This window comes from Moschus berezovskii, chromosome 21 (genome assembly GCF_049115385.1).
Source record: "Moschus berezovskii isolate FMDL1 chromosome 21, NW_MosBer_1.0, whole genome shotgun sequence".
NCBI classification, from domain to species: domain Eukaryota; kingdom Metazoa; phylum Chordata; class Mammalia; order Artiodactyla; family Moschidae; genus Moschus; species Moschus berezovskii.
The window spans coordinates 47,099,055-47,116,024 of NC_142480.1; the positions used below are offsets into that span (position 1 = coordinate 47,099,055).

At 48.6% G+C, this 16,970-nt stretch overlaps 1 protein-coding gene across 3 annotated transcripts in view; it reads left to right on the plus strand.

Annotated features, from left to right (window-relative positions):
• Positions 1–16,970, plus strand: part of CPEB1 (cytoplasmic polyadenylation element binding protein 1) — a 114,619-nt gene that overhangs the window by 83,180 nt on the left and 14,469 nt on the right. For all 3 annotated transcript variants that reach the window (XM_088829602.1, XM_055417889.2, XM_088829603.1), the window contains one exon: positions 6,309–6,497. In XM_088829602.1, coding sequence (XP_088685728.1) covers positions 6,309–6,497 — 189 coding nt within the window. The remainder of the gene's footprint in view (positions 1–6,308; positions 6,498–16,970) is intronic.

A 16,970-nucleotide genomic window follows, 5' to 3' on the forward strand; every position in this document is an offset into this window, starting at 1 on the left:
TACGTTTTCTTAGAGAAGTTTTTAAAAGTTAAAACTTTTAGGTCTCTCTGATTCATACTAATGTTTACATGCGGTGTGAGTTGGAGGTCAAGGTTCATTTCCTACTCCCCCAGCGATATTTGGTTGTTCAAGCACCATTTGTTTAAAAACCCCTTTCCCCTGAATAACCTGAAGTCACGTATATTATTGGGGTTTCATTGAATATGTGGATCAATTTGGTAGGAATTAGCTTTTTAATAGTATTGAATTTTGCACTTTGTGAACATGGTGTATGCCATTTTAAAATTTAAACGTTGTTAGTATTTATTTCCAGAAACATTATAGAAATCATTTTGAAGTAAATTGCAGAATTCATTTGAAGATTATTAGTGTGGTCAAGACTAAAATAAGCCAATGATTATACTTCTGTGGTTGGAAGTACAAAGTAAACCTGGTTTCTTTCATACCTTCATCTGTAATGTGACTTAAAGTGTAGCTGAAATTATAAGGAAGGTTTCCTTGAGCATCTATGCATCACGCATTTTCTATCTTCTGAACTACTGTAATTAACATTCAGGTTAACAGTACATTGTCTCTTAGAGTGTGAACTACTAGGGAGTTGTGATTGACTCAAGTTTAGCCTTTCAAGTTTGATGACGAGTGTAAGGAAAGTTTAATAAGTAAGCTGCAGCGTGAAGATCAGCTTTGATGTGAGAGGCAGTAGGAAACTGATCAGGGCACTTGCTGGGGAGAATGCTTACTGTGAGGAGGGGTGTTGAGTAACAATGAGGTGGATTACCTGGAAGAGGGAGACTAGGGTAGGAAGACCATTTTAAACTCAGACTGCTCAAAGTGTGGCCAGGTTAAGAACACAGATTCCAGGGCCCATCCCACACCTACTGAGGCAGAGTCAGTGTTGTTGATTCCCGAGTCATCCCTATGCCCTTGAAAGTCTGAGAAGCACTGCTTTAGGGGAACATGCAGTCTTCCTGGCGTGAGTGGTCAAGGGCCCCAGTGTACACAGTGGTTGACATGATATTGACAGGTGTCTGACTTCTTGCGTGGTGGCTCTTTTGCTTCAGGTTACCAAAGTGGATTTACAGAATCGTTTCTGTTTTCCTGCAGAAGTGGCAGGGTTGGGGGATAGTCTTTCAGATGGTCTTTTTAGAAATACATTCTTAGAAATGCCACTTTATGAGCTTTAAAAAAACTTTTTAAGAACATAAAGCACTAATTTAAGTTGCCTCAGCTTACTGTAAAGTCAGTTATTTAGAAGAAATCTAATGGGGACCAGTGACGCAGCATCCTTCTCTCCTGTTCCCAGGGACTGGATTTGGAGGTGAAGCTGAGATCTTGTAAAAGAGTTCAAGTATGGTTGCTGTATAGACTGTAATAGTATGCTTGTTAAAAGTCTAAAGAGGAAAAAGGAGAACACCACTTTTGTGATACTGTTTGTGCAGTGACTAAAGGAAGATAAATCCATGAGTGTCCCGCTACCCTCACACATTAGCTGTGTTTTTCTGTGTTCCCTTACCAACATCTATCAACAAACAACATTTTCACATAGTTATAGTCATGATGTAGATGCAGCTTTGTAGTCTGTTAAGTCATTTAACATATTTCTCTGCCCCCAACCCCTTCTCTTCCCTCCTTATCCATCTGCTTTTCTGCCTTCTTCCTCCTCCTTCCTTTCATCCCATATGTCCTTGACCACTTCCCTAGCTCTGATCTCTGGTTCATCCTGAGCCCTTTACCACATTAATTATTGTTTAACAGTGTAAAGAGACGGTTTACTACACTCTTGAGCATCAGTTTCATTTTCCTGCCTCAGTTCTTCCTGGCTTGGTTGGCCCAAACAAACCTTGCTTACCTTCTCTCCTGTTAACTCCTCTGAACTAGATCCCCTTTCCCCTAGGATCAGCTTGTGCAGAATCTGCTCTGTGAAGCCAGCTTGTGTTTCCTAGGGGCCTCAGCTGACTTCTTGCAAGCACCATGGAGCTTTATACTATGGAGCCTGCCTAATGGTTTCATAAATGGAGGCCTAAAGTCACTCTTCTCTCCTTGTTTCACCTTCTCAGTTGTCAGATGCTCAAGAATGATAGTTGCAGAGGACCATGAGCAATGCCATGCCAAGTCTTGTTGACAGAGGAGTCATCAGCGGACAGACAGGTTCTTAGACTGAGGATGGAAAAGATTAGAGGTGAGGCTGTACTCCTCTTGAGGGCTTGCCAGGTGGTTCAGTGGTAAAGAACCTGCCTGCCAATGCAAGGAGACCCAGGTTTGATCCCTCTGTCAGGAAGATCTCCTGGAGGAGGAGATGGCAACCCACCCCAGTGTTCTTGCCTGGAGAATTCCATGGGCAGAGGACCCTGGTGGGCTACAGTCCATGAAGTTGCAGAGAGTTGGATAAGACTGAGCATGCTTGCATGTATACAACTCTGAGCCCTAGAATCAGAGCCCTTGGGTCACCTCTGCATTTTGATCCTCTCAACGGTCATTCTGTTCTAGACTCTGACAAACTTTGGACTTTGGGTCAGTTTAGTTGAGTTATTCAGTTGCTGAAAAATTTGGGCAATTATGAAGAAACTAACATTTTCAAAAGGAGATCATTTTAAAATTCTGAACCAAATCAAGAAACTTAATCAGAAATGTTGCGTAGGTATTGATATGGAAACTTGCAGGGTTAGGGTTGATACAGAAAGTGTTTAAGCTGAGAGTCTTTGTTCAAACAGATTGCCTGAGAAGTAGTCTTACCTCATCACGTGCTGGTTCCAAGCTTTTAATATCTTCGGAGTGTCTGGTGTGTGCTTGGCTAAAGATTATAAGGAATATCCTCCAATTAAAGGGGTCAAGTTCCTGCCCAGCATCAGATGTGAGTTTGAGAAGCAAAGACAGGCTTTCCTCAGGAAAATCAGCTTTTGAATTTCAGCCCTTTCAGCTTACTGAGCATTCGTCCATGTTGACAGCTTACTTCTCAGACTTTCTGTCAATACAGATCAAAGGGGTAGAGCAGAGTGGGTAAATTTGGAGAGCTGGGATCATTAGAAAAGAGGCTTTTGGGGTAAAATATTTCTGAACACAAATGTCTACAGATAAGACTGAGTCATGTCTGCCAGTCCACCTAGGACAGTGTCTGTTTGAACTTGCTGCACTGGTGGGGTTATTAATATCTGCCCCCTTTCTCAAAAGTGCCTTGGTTTAGATGATAAATTATATGGTCACCTATTGAAACCGAAATACCAATACAATACTTTGTGCCCGACACTGTATGTAATCCTCAACAAAACACCTGAGAGCTGCTGTTGCCACTTTACAGGTGAAAGATGCTCAGAAAGGTTTAGTAACTTGACTGAGATCACTCAATGGCAGATCTTGTGAGTAAAGCAAGATCTTTGAAACTCTTAAGGCCACTTAATTTTTCCTAGCCTACCACACTAAAGGTTTAACAGGTGCATCTTCTGTTACTAGTGAAGGAATTCTGCAACCGTAGCACAAGCCTTTATCTGAAAGAAACAGTGGGATGGAGAATGTCTGGGTAAAGGTGATGCGTCAGTGGGAGTGCTGGTAGTGAAGGGAGAGGCATACTGTACTTAGACCTCCAAGCTCCTGGATGGCTTGCAGCCATTTGTTCCTAAGTGACCTTTCATGGTCACTCATTTGAAAAGACCCTGATGCTGGGAAAGATTGAAGGCAGGAGAAGGGGACAACAGAGGATGAGATAGCTGGATGATATCACCAACTGAGTGGACATGAGTTTGAGTAGGCTCCGGGAGTTGGTGATGGACAGGGAGGCCTGGCATGCTGCAGTCCATGGGGTCAAAAAGAGTCGGGGTAGTTGTATAGACCAGTGCTACTCAAACTTTTAAGTGAATTAACGTCAACTGGGAATCTTATTAAGATGTAGATCAATTCCATAAGTCTTAGGTGGAGGCTGAGATGCTGTATAACAAGATTCTGGTGATACTGATTTTGTTGGTTGGCCACGCTGGACTTTGGGTAGCAAGAGCATAGTTGGTAGCTAGATTCTCTCTGCCTGTGGCATGGGGTCCCCATAAACACAAAGGCCCTGATTTTAGCTGGGGAGGGGAGAAATGATTGCTTCTAGATGTGGCTGTGCTCACAGTGTGGTAGAAGGGATCATACAGAGAGTTTGTAAGGGGGGATGAGTACTTACGAGAGTTTGTAAGGGGGGATGAGTACTTATATATGGATGTTTTTAAAGGAAGCATTATGTTTTTATAACTATTACATATGGATTATTTTTAAAGTATATGGTAAGCTTGGGGGAAGGGTGGACAGAGAAGCTAGTGGGGGAGTGGTCTGGGGTGGGGGCAGCGCCAGCATGGGTGGGTTCTTGCTCAGCCTGTGCAGTGCTGAAGAGGTTTTGACAGACACAGGTTTAGAGCAGGCAGAGTATCTACAGCCAGACAGGAATAACGTGGATGGATGACACAGCAGCAAAGCTCTTTAAAAAAAAAAAAACCCTCCGAGGGGAGGAGTCCCTCCCACAGACTGGCCGTTCTACCCTTCTCGGCTGTGCCTGAGCGCCTGTAGACAGAAGGGGACACTCTGGAGGCTCTGGCTAGCCGTTCAGCAGTAGCTCCCACTCTGCCCACCTTATACCCTGTCCCAGGTGGTCCCAGGTGGGCATGCTTCCTGTGTCTGGTTGCTTTTCGCTGTAGCATGGCAGTGCGAGCAGCCTGCTTGCCGTGTAGCCGGGACCCTCGCTGTACCCTCCTTTCTAAGGATGAGGCCTTGTGACTGTAGGTCATGTTGGAAGAGACGGATACAGAAGAGTACGTTGGCAGATAGGAAGTGGCAGAGGTCCCAGAGGTTCTGGGCAGAGCTGGACTTGGTGCTGGGGCTATGACTGGTCATGGGAATAGGGCTGTGGTCCCAAGCAACTCCCCTGCCTGGAGAGAAGGTCTGGGTAGCCAGAGAGAGGCACCAGGGCCCCTCCTGTGGCCAGTGTGCTCTGGAGGAGCAGGGCCAGGGACTGTGAGCTCCTAAACCTGGGGCTTCTGACAAGGCACATACTGCCTCCGAGATTGCTTCTTCTGTTTTGGTCTGATCACGATCAGACTTCTGTGAGGGGAGTGTTTCCTAGTCTGCGCATGCAGTTGCAGGAGGGGGAGCTGGTCCTGCTATGAGATTGATGCCCACCGTTTTGAAGTGAGGGAACCTGGGAACAAGGAGTAAGTATCCTAGTCAGGGGGCTTCCGTGGTGGCTCAGATGGTAAAGAATTTGCCTGCAATGCGGGAGACCTGGGTTCAGTCCCTGGGTTGGGAAGATCCCCTGGAGAAGGGCATGGCAACCTACTCCAGAATTCTTACCTGGAGAATTGCTGTGGACAGAGGTGCCTGGCAGGCTACAGTCCATGGGGTCCCAAAGAGTTGGACACGACTGAGCGACCGAGCACATCCTTGTCAGGACAGGTCTTACTGGCATTTGGGTGGCCCAGTGACTCCCCTGCCCCCTGCTGAAACTGACCCCTTTCTTGGTGATCAGCTGCTGCTGACAAGCCTGGAGCACCAGGTGTCGTTCCCCAGGATCCCAGCGAGCTGTGTTTTCTGAAACCTGTCCCACCCCTGGCAGTAAACACTGCTGTGTCAGGGTAGGGCTCAGGGGCCACTTGGAGCACACAGATTTTTGCTAGCAGAATTGTGAAGCTTTGCATCGGGCTGCAAAACCAGGGCTTGAGCAAGCAGCTGGAGAGAGTCCAGGACTAGAGTGTTTTTGGGTTTGGGGGCGGAGAGCAGAGGGAGGGGAGGGAGGGGCAGGAGGGCAGAGCTGGCCGAGCAGGCAGCCTGCTGCTTTGGCTCCGCTGTCAGCAGAGAGGACTTCAGTCGTGCCTCGGGCCGCTTGGCCACCATTGCTGGAGACCGGAGGGCGCTGCCTCGCAGCCAGACTTACCAGCACTGCACCCGGACTGTTCCCAGCGGCTGTTGTGCTGTCTCTTCCCTGGGAGGCAAGTCCCCTCCCTGCCGTCCCCTGCTCCTCCCCGCTCTCTGAGGGGTGATGCCGCTCTCCATTGCACGGCTCAGCCGGCTGATGTCACTGGCAGCGGGGAGCATCAGCAGCCTGATCACATGCTGGCCCAGTCTGTAATGCAGACGGGATAGGGGTGTGTGTGTGGGGAGGGGGCTGTATGGCAGCCGCTCCTGCTTTAACACCCCCAAAAGTGCAGAGGCAGTGGCTGCAGCATCCGGCCAGCTTGGATGTCTAGTCTTCGAGCCTGAGGAAACTATTCTTAATATTATTTATTGTTGATAATCCTGGGGAAACAGCCCTTAACTCTGGGCTTCTGCTGTTTTCCTGTCCAAAGCAGACTTCCACGACTCAGAAGAAACAGTCACAAGCAGGATGCTTTTCCCCACCTCTGCGCAAGATTCTTCCCGTGGCCTCCCAGATGCAAATGACTTGTGCCTTGGCCTGCAGTCCCTGAGCCTCACAGGCTGGGACCGACCCTGGAGCACCCAGGACTCAGACTCCTCAGCCCAGAGCAGCACACACTCGGGTGAGTGCCGGAAGATGAGCCGGCAGGGGGAGGGGGCGCATGGGGTGTGGAGCAAGGATATCCACAGCAACAGTTGTTCTCTTCCCCTTTGCATCCCCCACCGCCCCCCCCCATACAACATGGAGCTGTTTTGCAAAAGATGGAAATGCTGGCTCTGAGTGTGGCAGGACAGATGGTGGCTCGTAAAGGCAGGCACCGCTTTCCCACTTACCCTGATAAATTCCCTGGAGTTGTTAGTCTGTACCTGAAGTGGCCCTGAGAAGGGTCCCCAAGGTGATAGCCTTATGCAGAAAAGATCCAGCGAACCCCCTAGTGCCCAGGCCTGCCTTGGAGATGATGAAGCAAAACACTTTTAGGTGGGGGAGGGGACTTTAGGGGCTGATGACTGGATGTCCAGATTCTATTTCCCAGTGGCTTTTAAAACTAGGGAGCTCTGTGTAAAGGATGGGTGGTCCTGAATCATGGCGAGGGAAGAATCTTAGCCATAAGTGAGGCTGGGTAATCCTAGGGTATTGGAATTGGCTTCACGTAAGGCTGTGAGCATTGATCCTGGAAAAGGGGGTAGGCAGGGTGAGCCGGGTGGAGTAACTCTCAGCTATGGAGGCCTTTTTTCTTTCTTTTTTTCTTTGTGTTAAGGGTGACCAAGTGAATGAAGGAAGAGCCATTCCCCTTAGGGTCCCTTGTCGTCCTGGAAGGATTCGATGAGGACGGATTGAAGGGGGCTTCTTGGCAACCCATCTAACTGCTTCTGCTCAGACCTTCCCACTGCCCATTAATTTCCCTCTCATGGGTTAAGCGGGTGGGTTGGCCAGACGCAAATCCTGGAGCATTCACGAAGAAATGTGAACTTAAGAAATAACTGTAACTATACATAAAATCTTAAATATTTTGCTTTATGTGAGTTACACCTTAATAAGGAGCATCTTGGCAGCAGGTACTTTAAATGATGGAAAGCGAGGGTGGGGGCAGCCATTTACCATTGGTGCTGACAGTGGGGTTCACGGAGCCTGCTGTTCCCCCCAGCCACCCCTGCTCCAGAACCTGGCAGCAAGGTTCCTCTGGCCTCCACCCTGTTTGGCGCAGGTCTTTTTTTAGAATGCTTTGCAGAGCCTAGGACTGTTGTGTCTGTTGGCATTTCAGTGCCCAGTTGTTTTGGTAAATCCCATTTGATTGAGGGGGTGGGTTGGTAGAGGCTGGATTTTTTTTTTTTCTCTCAGGTGAGGAAGAGCTTTACCTTAAGTAACTACCTCTGGGTTAAGGTAGAATTTCTTGAAGTACTAGCCTTTAGCTGACTCAGGATTTTCCCTGGACTGGGAAGTGTGGTGTCACTGTTTGGTGTCCCATGCCTGGATATCTCGGCTTTGAGGCCGTGGTAGTTTGTTTCACATTGGTACCCTGAAGCTGCCTGCAGGGTGGGGGGGCATGTGAATCTGACCTTCTCCCCACCCTCACTACTGACTCTGAACAGAAGACTAAAGAGCCCACTGCACAGGAAGTGACCAGTGTCTGACCAGGGCACCGTCCTTCCCTGGTCTCACATTGGGTGTGGCCCTTCCTTGGCTCTGGCTTCTTTTAGCTACAGGGGCCCTTCTGGAATGCATTATAGCACGTAGAAATGCAAGAGAGGCCAACTTGGGGCTTGGAGAGGTTGGTCTGAAAGTCATTCTGAAATCAGACTGGAAAAAAAAAAAAGCTTGTGTCCAGCCACAATTTCCTCGGCTTCCCCAGCAACCCACCTGAAAGGCCTGTGCTCATAACTCTTTGTCTCTAAAGTGGAGATGGATTTACTTCCCCACATCCCAAGCACTTTAGTTATAAATATTACGTGATTTTCTGCATCAGAGAGGTCCTATACTCTGTGGCCCTAGCATCCGTGGGGAACCCAGAAGGTTATCCCAGTGGTACGATTTAAATGGCCCTGGGCAGGATTAGTGTGGGATGTCTTCCTTTCTGAGGGTTGAGGACACACCCACCCATCCCTGTTCCCCATGTTATCCTTGGACTTGGGAGCTGGAGTGATGGCCATCTCTCTTCTTTCCCTGAGCCTTCTTGGAAAGCCCACATTAGGGTACTGCCTCCTGGAGTGGGATGCAGCCCTCCCACCAGCCAGCTGCACCCTTGCCAGCGATGCGGGAACATGCAGCCCACATTCCAGTGCCTACACTGCCTTCCCATCTGAAGAGCAGCCAGTTCAGTTTCTCCAGGGAGGGAGGAGGCATTTCAGTAGCTCTGGACAGTCGGGGAGTCGTCCTTGCAGACAGCCTGGTACCTTGCTGTTTCTGTGAGGAGCACACGGTGCAGGCTTCTTCCTTGGGCTCTGCTGGGTGATATATTGCCCCATGTGGCTGTTGGCTCACATCTGACCATTTTCTACAACTCTCAGGTTCTGAGCAGCATGTAGGAGGCAAGGTTGGAGGTAGCAGGGCTCTTGCCGGAGAAATCCTGGCTAAATTCATTCAGCACATACTGAGCACTGGCTGTGTGCCAGGCACTGTGTTAGGCACTGAAGGTGCACCAGTGATAAGATTGTTTCCCTTAAAAATGCCCTTGACTATTGTGGAGAAAGAGATGGGACTATACCGGATACAGCATGACAGCTGCTCTGCCCAGGGCTCCATTTTCTCCCCTAAGAAATTTTTTGGCATTGGGGCAACATTTCATTGGATTCTTCCATGGGGACCTGTCTCTGGGGACTGGAGTCCTTCTGCCTTCTGGGTTTCCTTGGCCTGGGGGACCTGCAGGAAGACCCTGGGGTGGAATCTGTTTTTGAGCATTGTGCCTGCAAGGCTAGCATTGGTTGGGGTGTGGTGCTCTGTGAGGCACCTCCCTTCCAGACTGTGCCTACCCTTGCAGCCTAAATTCAGGCTGGGAAGGAAGCCTTCCTGCCCATGAGGGCAAGATGAACGTTAGAAGTGACCCCAGTGACGTGTCCTGCTTGCAGTGTCTTAAGTCCTGTAATGGAACAGGAGGGCCTTGAAGTCCCTGATCCTTAATGTCCTCGAATGGGGAGAGAGTGACTAATCACCATTTAACGACTATTTCCTATGTGAAGTGTGTCACGTGGCTTTAATGCTTTCACAGTCCAGTAAAATGGGTACTATTATTGTTCCCGTCTCAAAGATGAGGGAGTAACACTCACAGAGCTTGTGGAATGTCAAAAGCGACACAGCTACCAGAATTTGAACTTGGGTTTCTTTGATCCCAAGCCTCTTGTGCTTTCTCTCCCACTTGGCTCCTGTGGGCAGAGCCCAAACTCTTGACCAGGAAGACTCTCAGTGGGTTGTCTCTGTGTACAACTCCAGGGCTGTTTGGCCATGAGGTCTCCTTTGCAGGGGTCTCCAAGGCCAGGGCATGAGGCAGATGGTTCTGACTCCCTCTTAACCCTGAGTCTCAGCCCGGCAGCTGTGCACCTGATGTGTCGGTCTCCCTGCCTTCCCCCAGTGACTCTTCTGCACGCAGCATTACTCAGCAGGAAGTGGGGTGACTGAGAACCTACTTCACGGGACCTGGAAATAAGGGCTCCTAACAAATGTCTTGTGCAGAAGCCCAGTGGGCTGACTAGATGCTCAGTCTGAGGGTGCCAAAGGACACGTCCTGTTCCCACCCACTCTCCTTAGAAGTCCTTGGGGTTAGCTTGTTCACCCTCCTTGGTTTCTGTCCCGGCTGCTCACTGGTGAAGAGCATGTTCCCTGTGCTGGAGAACTTGCAGGCTCCCCACTGTCTGCAGGCCGATTGAGCCTGGGGTGAGAGGGGAGTCTTCAGCAATTTGTTCCTGCTGCTGCTCTGCTTCCAAATAACCTTTCTGAGGCAACATTCAAAACAGGGTTGGGTTCTTCGCTGTGGAACATGGCCTTCTGGGCCCGGGCGAGTTCGCACATGTGCTCTGGCTGTCCAGTCCTTCCGCTCTGTCTCCCGTGTGTGCACAGTGCCTGGTCCTGGTGTCTCAGCAGGCATCTGGTGAATGCATGATGAGTGCAGAGTTAATTCTGGGCACGTTTGAACTGCAGAGTTCAGACCAGGTCTCTCTCCTGCCTCCTACGCTGACCATTCTGATGGACAGCTGGTGCCAAACGATCAGTATCTCTGAGCCCCGTAGCTTTTAGGGCATGATGGTGCCCTTAGAGAAGGTTTCTCTCATACTCTGGACCATGAATTCTGCTGTGGAGTCAGGTAGTTTATTGAGGAGTAACTTTCAGAGCAGAGAGGAGGGGGCTGAGAAGCACTGTGACAACAGGACACTTCCCTGCGGAGAGGGAAGCGGAGGAGCTTGGGTGCAGGGATCAGGTACTGCTGACCTTACCTGGGGCTCGAGCAGGTCATTTCTTCAGGTGATGAAACTTGTCCAGTGACTAAGACTGGGGAGAAAGGCTGTGTTGGGTCCACCTTGGACCTGTGGGACCCAGAGTTGGTGGAAGGAGTTCAGACTCACAAGAGCACTGCCTGGGCTGGGGTGTGATGTGGAGTTGCAGGGTTGGGGTCACAGGAAAAGAGCATTCTGTTAGCTTTCTGTCTGTAATGCATGCTGCTCTCCCTGCCTTCCTCCTGTGCGTTCAGGTAGATTTTGAGCAAGCAGCCTAGAACCAAGGGTTGGTATAGGGAAGAAGGTTCCAGGTATGTGGCCTTGTGTCTCAGACTAGGGATCTTCCCAGGTGGCTCGGTGGTAAAGAATTTTCCTGCCAATGCAGGAGACATGGGTTGCATTCCTGGGTCGGGAAGATCCCCTGGAGGAGGAAATGGCAACCCACTCTAGTATTCTTGCCTGAGAAATCCCATGGACAGAGAAGCCTGGCAGGGTATAGTCCTTGGGGTCGCAAAGAGTCAGACAGGACTGAACGACTCAGGCTAGAGACAGTGGCTCCTGGTCCGGGTGTCTCTCCTGACTTCTCCCGTCAGACAGGCGGCACGCAGCTGTAATGGGCTCTCCTGAGCTGAGCTCAGGCTCGGTGTCTGACCGTGTGGACCCCTGTGGCCTGGCTGTTGCCGCAGTCAGACTCTGATGCCTTTGTGTTCTCAGGGAAGGCTTCCGAAAACTCTAGCCGTGACTCAGCTGTAAAACCTACAGGAGCTGGCACAGAAGGGTGAAAGTGGAGAAAGTTAACAATCAGTCTAAAAATACTACTGCTGATTTGGTCTCTGTACCCTATGAGGTAGTGCTAATGAGCTGGAACCCTCTGCCAGGTCCTCTCTCCCTGTGACTTCACTGAGAGCCATCCGTAGCCGCTGCAGATTCCTTCCAATGTGCGCGTGGGGTGGGTCCTTGGCTCCAGCAGAGCACACGGTTCTCCTTAGTCACATTTGCAAAATGAGGATCCACCATCCACTTGGCCACCAGGGCTGGGGACACCTGGTAAACCTCAAGACTTCCGTGTTCCCCGAGTTGTAGAGGTCAGGATAGGAACAGAGCAGAGATCATGGCCTTGGCCTTGATCAGAGCAAAGAAGTCAGAGTCACTGGAAGGTGACTATAGGACACTCCCTACCCAACCCTTAATCCATCTAGGTTAACATTCGACATTTGACCTTGATGAAGCGCTCTGCCCTGTGATGGGGAGTGGAGGTCGAGATCAGTCACTGGCCTATAGCATAAGGGACCTGTCACTTCCACTGGATTTTAGGTTGTATGGCTTGAAGAGAGTGCCTTTCCAGTAGGTACACTTTATATACTTAAAGTTAGGAAGACATGCCGGCTCCTTCCATCTCGATTCCTGACTGGTGGGAACCAGTGCTGCTCGCTGAGCATCCTTGTAGAGGAGAGATGTGGTCTCATGGGCCGAGGTGAAGTGCAACCTCCCTGAGGAGCCCAATGTCTCTGCTGCTCTCCTCCCTTTGATCTGTAGATGCTCAGAGAACTGTCTGGCCAGGTCCTTTGTGAGATTGGGCTAAAGACAACAGTCAGGCCACCATAGAGCATCGGACCATGAGTGACAGTTTCTGGAAACTTGGCTCCTTCTGTGGGTGGAAGGAAATATCAAACGCCCTAGAAAATCCTTGCCTCTTGATAATAGGTTTTCTTGTCTTCCTCGTATCTTCTAATCACACTCCTCTATTCTTGGCCCCTTCCAGTTTAGTATTTGCAGGAATCTGATGTGTGGAGGTGCTGACAGGACGAGGTGTGTTAATTCTGGTACATGCTGATCTTATATGTTTATCTGATTAGCACTGCCCCCTCCCGTTTGCCTGTGTGGCTGGTATAATGTTCAGTGGGGGCTCTTCCCTGATTCTTGTTTCTCAGTGTAGAAGTGTTTTTTCAGTGGCTGTGAGGATCCCTGGGAGACTGACCCTCTTCAACCTGTATCTGTATGTGTTTAATTCTCTTTGGAGAAAGTATTTGAAACTAGTAGAAGGAATACTGTCACAACTTTGATATATGTCAAGTAACTGTTCTCCTCTCAACCTCTGTTTTGGTGATGGGCAGGGTCAGGATGAACTAAGTAAGGTTTTTTCCTCTAATTCCAAATTGTATCTCAGGCAGCACTGTGTCCTTAAATTGAGTAACCTTGATAGGAAAGGGCATAGCCTCAGTGAGCACACTGCTCCTGGGGATACAATCCTGCCTTTCTTGCAGTGCTGTTCAGCAAGCGTTGATCACCTGCTTTCTGCCAGATGTTGACTGATCTCTACTGGAATGAGTGGTAAAGATGGGCCTTTGGTGTGCTTGGTAGAGAAGGCAGAACTCTGTACCCGTGTGTGCCTGCAAATAGCCATACAAGTGTCTTTGACCCTTTAAAAAGCTAGTTTAAAAGAAGATCTTTCTTACAGGCAGAGGCTCCAGAGGTACTCAGTTGCCATTTTCCCCTTGGGATTCTAGTCCCAATTAGTTGTGCTTGATTTCCCTTTTCTGGTCAGATCAGTTGCCTTGAAAAAGATGAAGAAAGGCAAATGAGAATTGATTAATTTTCCTTCCTGTCATTAAAAAGTTTTTTTTTGTTTGTTTGGAAATTTCAAATTTACAGAAGGTCACAAGTACAAAAATTATACAAAATTCTTTTATTCAGATTCTCCTGTTGTTGACATTTACCTCATTTGCACTTCTCTCTCTTTATATCTCTTTATATAATTTCTTTCTGTACCATAAGGACTAGAGATGTTCCAACATACATTGACATACAGCAGAAGCTGCGGACGTCAGTCAACTTACAGTTGAAGAGAGCACTCTCGTTAAACCCACGCTCTCACTGCCCACATTCCAGTTTTGCCCAGTGGCCCATAGTGTCCACACAGCATGTTTCTCTTCCTTGTCTCTTAGCAGTTGTCTCCCTGAAGCATTAGGCCCAGGCTCTCTTTGTATTCGCTCCATATGAGGGTGTGAGCTTAGCGAGTTCTCGTCTTGAATGTTTCTCACAATGTTCAGCTTGTTCCTGGCTGTCACATTTCCTGAAACTATTACCACAATCCATGCCAGTCTTTTTAAGACCCTTTATTTGTCCCTGGTTAGGCCTCTCTCCCTCTCTTTCCTCCCCCATAGCGCGGGCGGCAGGCAGGGGGGTCTGAGAGATCAGGCTCGCTGGGTCGTCAGTGTGCGGCCACCTTGCTTTCTTTTTTCCTCCTGGGTGTCAGCTGCTGTTGTGCTGTAAAAGCTGTATTTTAATAACCCACAGGTTTTTAAGTCAAGCAAAGAATTACTTAGGAAAGGTTTAGGGGTGTGGTAAAGGGGAACTGATTAGAAGCTTGAAGTAGCAAGCCTTGGGTTTTTCTAGATTAGTGCTTCTCAGACTTTAATGTGCACACACATCTCCTGGGGATCGTGTTAAAATGCAGGTTCTGATTCAGTAGGTCTGGAGTGGGGCCCAGGATACATTTTTAATAAGTTCCTACAGCAGCAAGGTCCTAGAGAAGTTTTAAGACTTGGATGATTTAGATCCCAAGGTACTGACCTCTGGAATCCAGAGATAGCTTATCTGTAGTTGGTCTTAAAGGAATTTGAACAAAAGAGAGAAGTGTCAAGACCAAAAGATGTAAAGTCCTGAGTATTTAAAAAAAAAAAAAAAAGTAGTGAATGGTGTGTTGCAGAGGATAAAGCAAAGAATCAGAAAGGATTGAGTCCCACTCTGTCACTCACTACCTGACAAACTCACTATAAACACTTAACCTTTGAGCCTTGGTTTCCTTCTGTTAAGATGGGGTAATAATACCCAGTTCTTAGGATTCAGCTTCAGAGTATTTATCTGAAGTGGTTCTGACTTGGTATCTGGAATATCCTAGATGTACAGCAAGTGGAAGCTGCTGTTAGTGAGTGGTCGGAGCTTCCTTGTACCTGGTCCAGATTGTCGAACAGATAATTTGACCATGAACTCTGAGCCCTTAAGGAAGTGGAGTTCATTAGTGGCCATTGGTTGTCATGCCATTTTCTTCTTAGAAAGGCTTATTATCCAGTTGGAGTGTTACAGACACAATCTCTAGCTTTGACACAGGAATTTGATAAAGCCTCAAGATATCTTTGTGAGCATGTCAAAAATATTTGTAAGCTAGTTGAGGTGGATGGGTTTGTGACTATTAGATGCATCAGTACAGTCGTGAACACAGATTAACATGAATGAGAAATGTGGTCTACACTGGCACGCACATTGCTTTCAAATACACCTTATTTAAAATGTTGGGTGAAGACAGTCACCATAGTCCATATTTGTCATCCTCGGTGCCCCCAGACACAAGTCATTTGGGCCTGACATCTCCTTAAGTATTTTCCTGCATCCTGCTTCATGCCGTTTTTCCCTCGACAACTCTTGGAGCGCTCTGCGGTGCCACCCTTTTCTGAGATCAACAAACTGCCCTTTATCTTGTTTGTCCCTGGGGGATGGATGGATGGTTTTTCCCTTCAGGATGATGTTTTCTTGGGTGGGAGCTTCTCCCCCACGCCTCGTCTCCCTCAGTCATTCTTTCTGTTCTTCTTACCGGTTCCCCAGTCCTTTACCTTCTCTGAGGAGCTCAGTGTCCATGTTAACGTTTTAACCCCAGGCCTGCTTGTCACTGTGGGTCTGTTTAAGGATGCTGTCCAGCAATGTAGCCTCCACCCCACCTCAGCCACCTGTGATCACACAGGCTGACGGCACCGTCCTCGTCCTCGATTCTCGGTCCCCTTACTTACCATGTCTCTCCCATCTGCCCCTCACTGCTCTGGTAGCTGACAACACGTGACCTCTGCTGGTTCTCCATTGGCCTCCAGTGTCGTTCACCTGTGACACATGACCGTGTCTTCCATCCTGTCTGTGGCTGATCCATCAGCCCATCGTTGGACGCATTTCCTCCTCCACATTCTCTTTGGAAAGACCCCACAGCCCCGTGTCTACGCAGGTTCCTGACACTGCCTGTGCGAGCCACTCATGTCTGACTTGACCTTCGGCCTCAGCCGGGTGCTGACTGCCAGCCCCGTCTTCCCATGGTCCCTGGTCAGCCCCCTTGGCTTGTGCCCACAGGAGCTGTAGCGTGTCTCCACCCTCCCTCAGGATAAAGTCTGAATGCCCTAACCTGGCTTTCAAAGCTCTCTAAGATTTGATTGTTACCTCTTCATTCACCACCATAAACTTGTTTCTGTAAAATGTGAAGAAAGATGAGGCCCTTCAGGGCAATGGTACCACTTTTAAGACCAATACACGTGATCTGTATTGTCAGAGAACCGTCAGTTTTCACAGTGTTTTTTGTTTGTTTTTTGCCACATCTTGCAGCTCCCAGGAAGAGCCTGGAATAAATCTTCACACCACCCATCCCCCTACCCTCTCAGCATGAATTTCAGGGGCCTGGACTTTGTGTGTCATTGAGACAGGGCTTTGTCAGGCTTATTTGAGAAACTTGACAGAGATAATTTCTGATGGGTGTCAGAATTCAAGCGTGAGAGACACTTGGTTTCAGTATGCAGTTAAGTGCTTGTGTTCAGGAAACTGGTTAAAAGAATGTTTCGTTAAAAAATGAAGTCTTTAAGTAATAAACTCCCCAACCCACACACATATTAGACTGGCTTCCAGCCCTCCTGAGTGTTGGCCAGCATGTGGAGGGACTGATTCTCCCCCGTCCTGGTGGGAAGGTGAATTGGTGTGTCTGCTTTGGAGAACGGTAGGACAGTTTCTTTAAAAATTAAGGATAAATACAATAAAATAAATAAACACATCCAAGACCGTTCCCTGCATTTAAAAAAAAAAAGAGTTAAGGATACGCTGCCTTCTCTTGATCCTCTCTCTCTGTGGATCAAGGTAAGGATACACTACCTCTCTCAATCTGAGAGGGACGCGTGGTTGGCTGAGGGTGGAGCAGGCCTATCTGATCCTGTTCAAATGCTCCATGGTGAATGGTGTACCCTGGAAGCATGCTTTCACTTTGATTTCATGCTTGGAGAGGTTTATTCGTCCCTCCCGAGACCCACTACAGCCCCAGCCAGACACTCAGACTGACTTGTACCCCAAGAGGAAACCAGCTCAGGTGACCTGTGTCTCACTCAATTACTCGTGACTAATTGTGAGGCGGAACCACTCACAGCCACCGT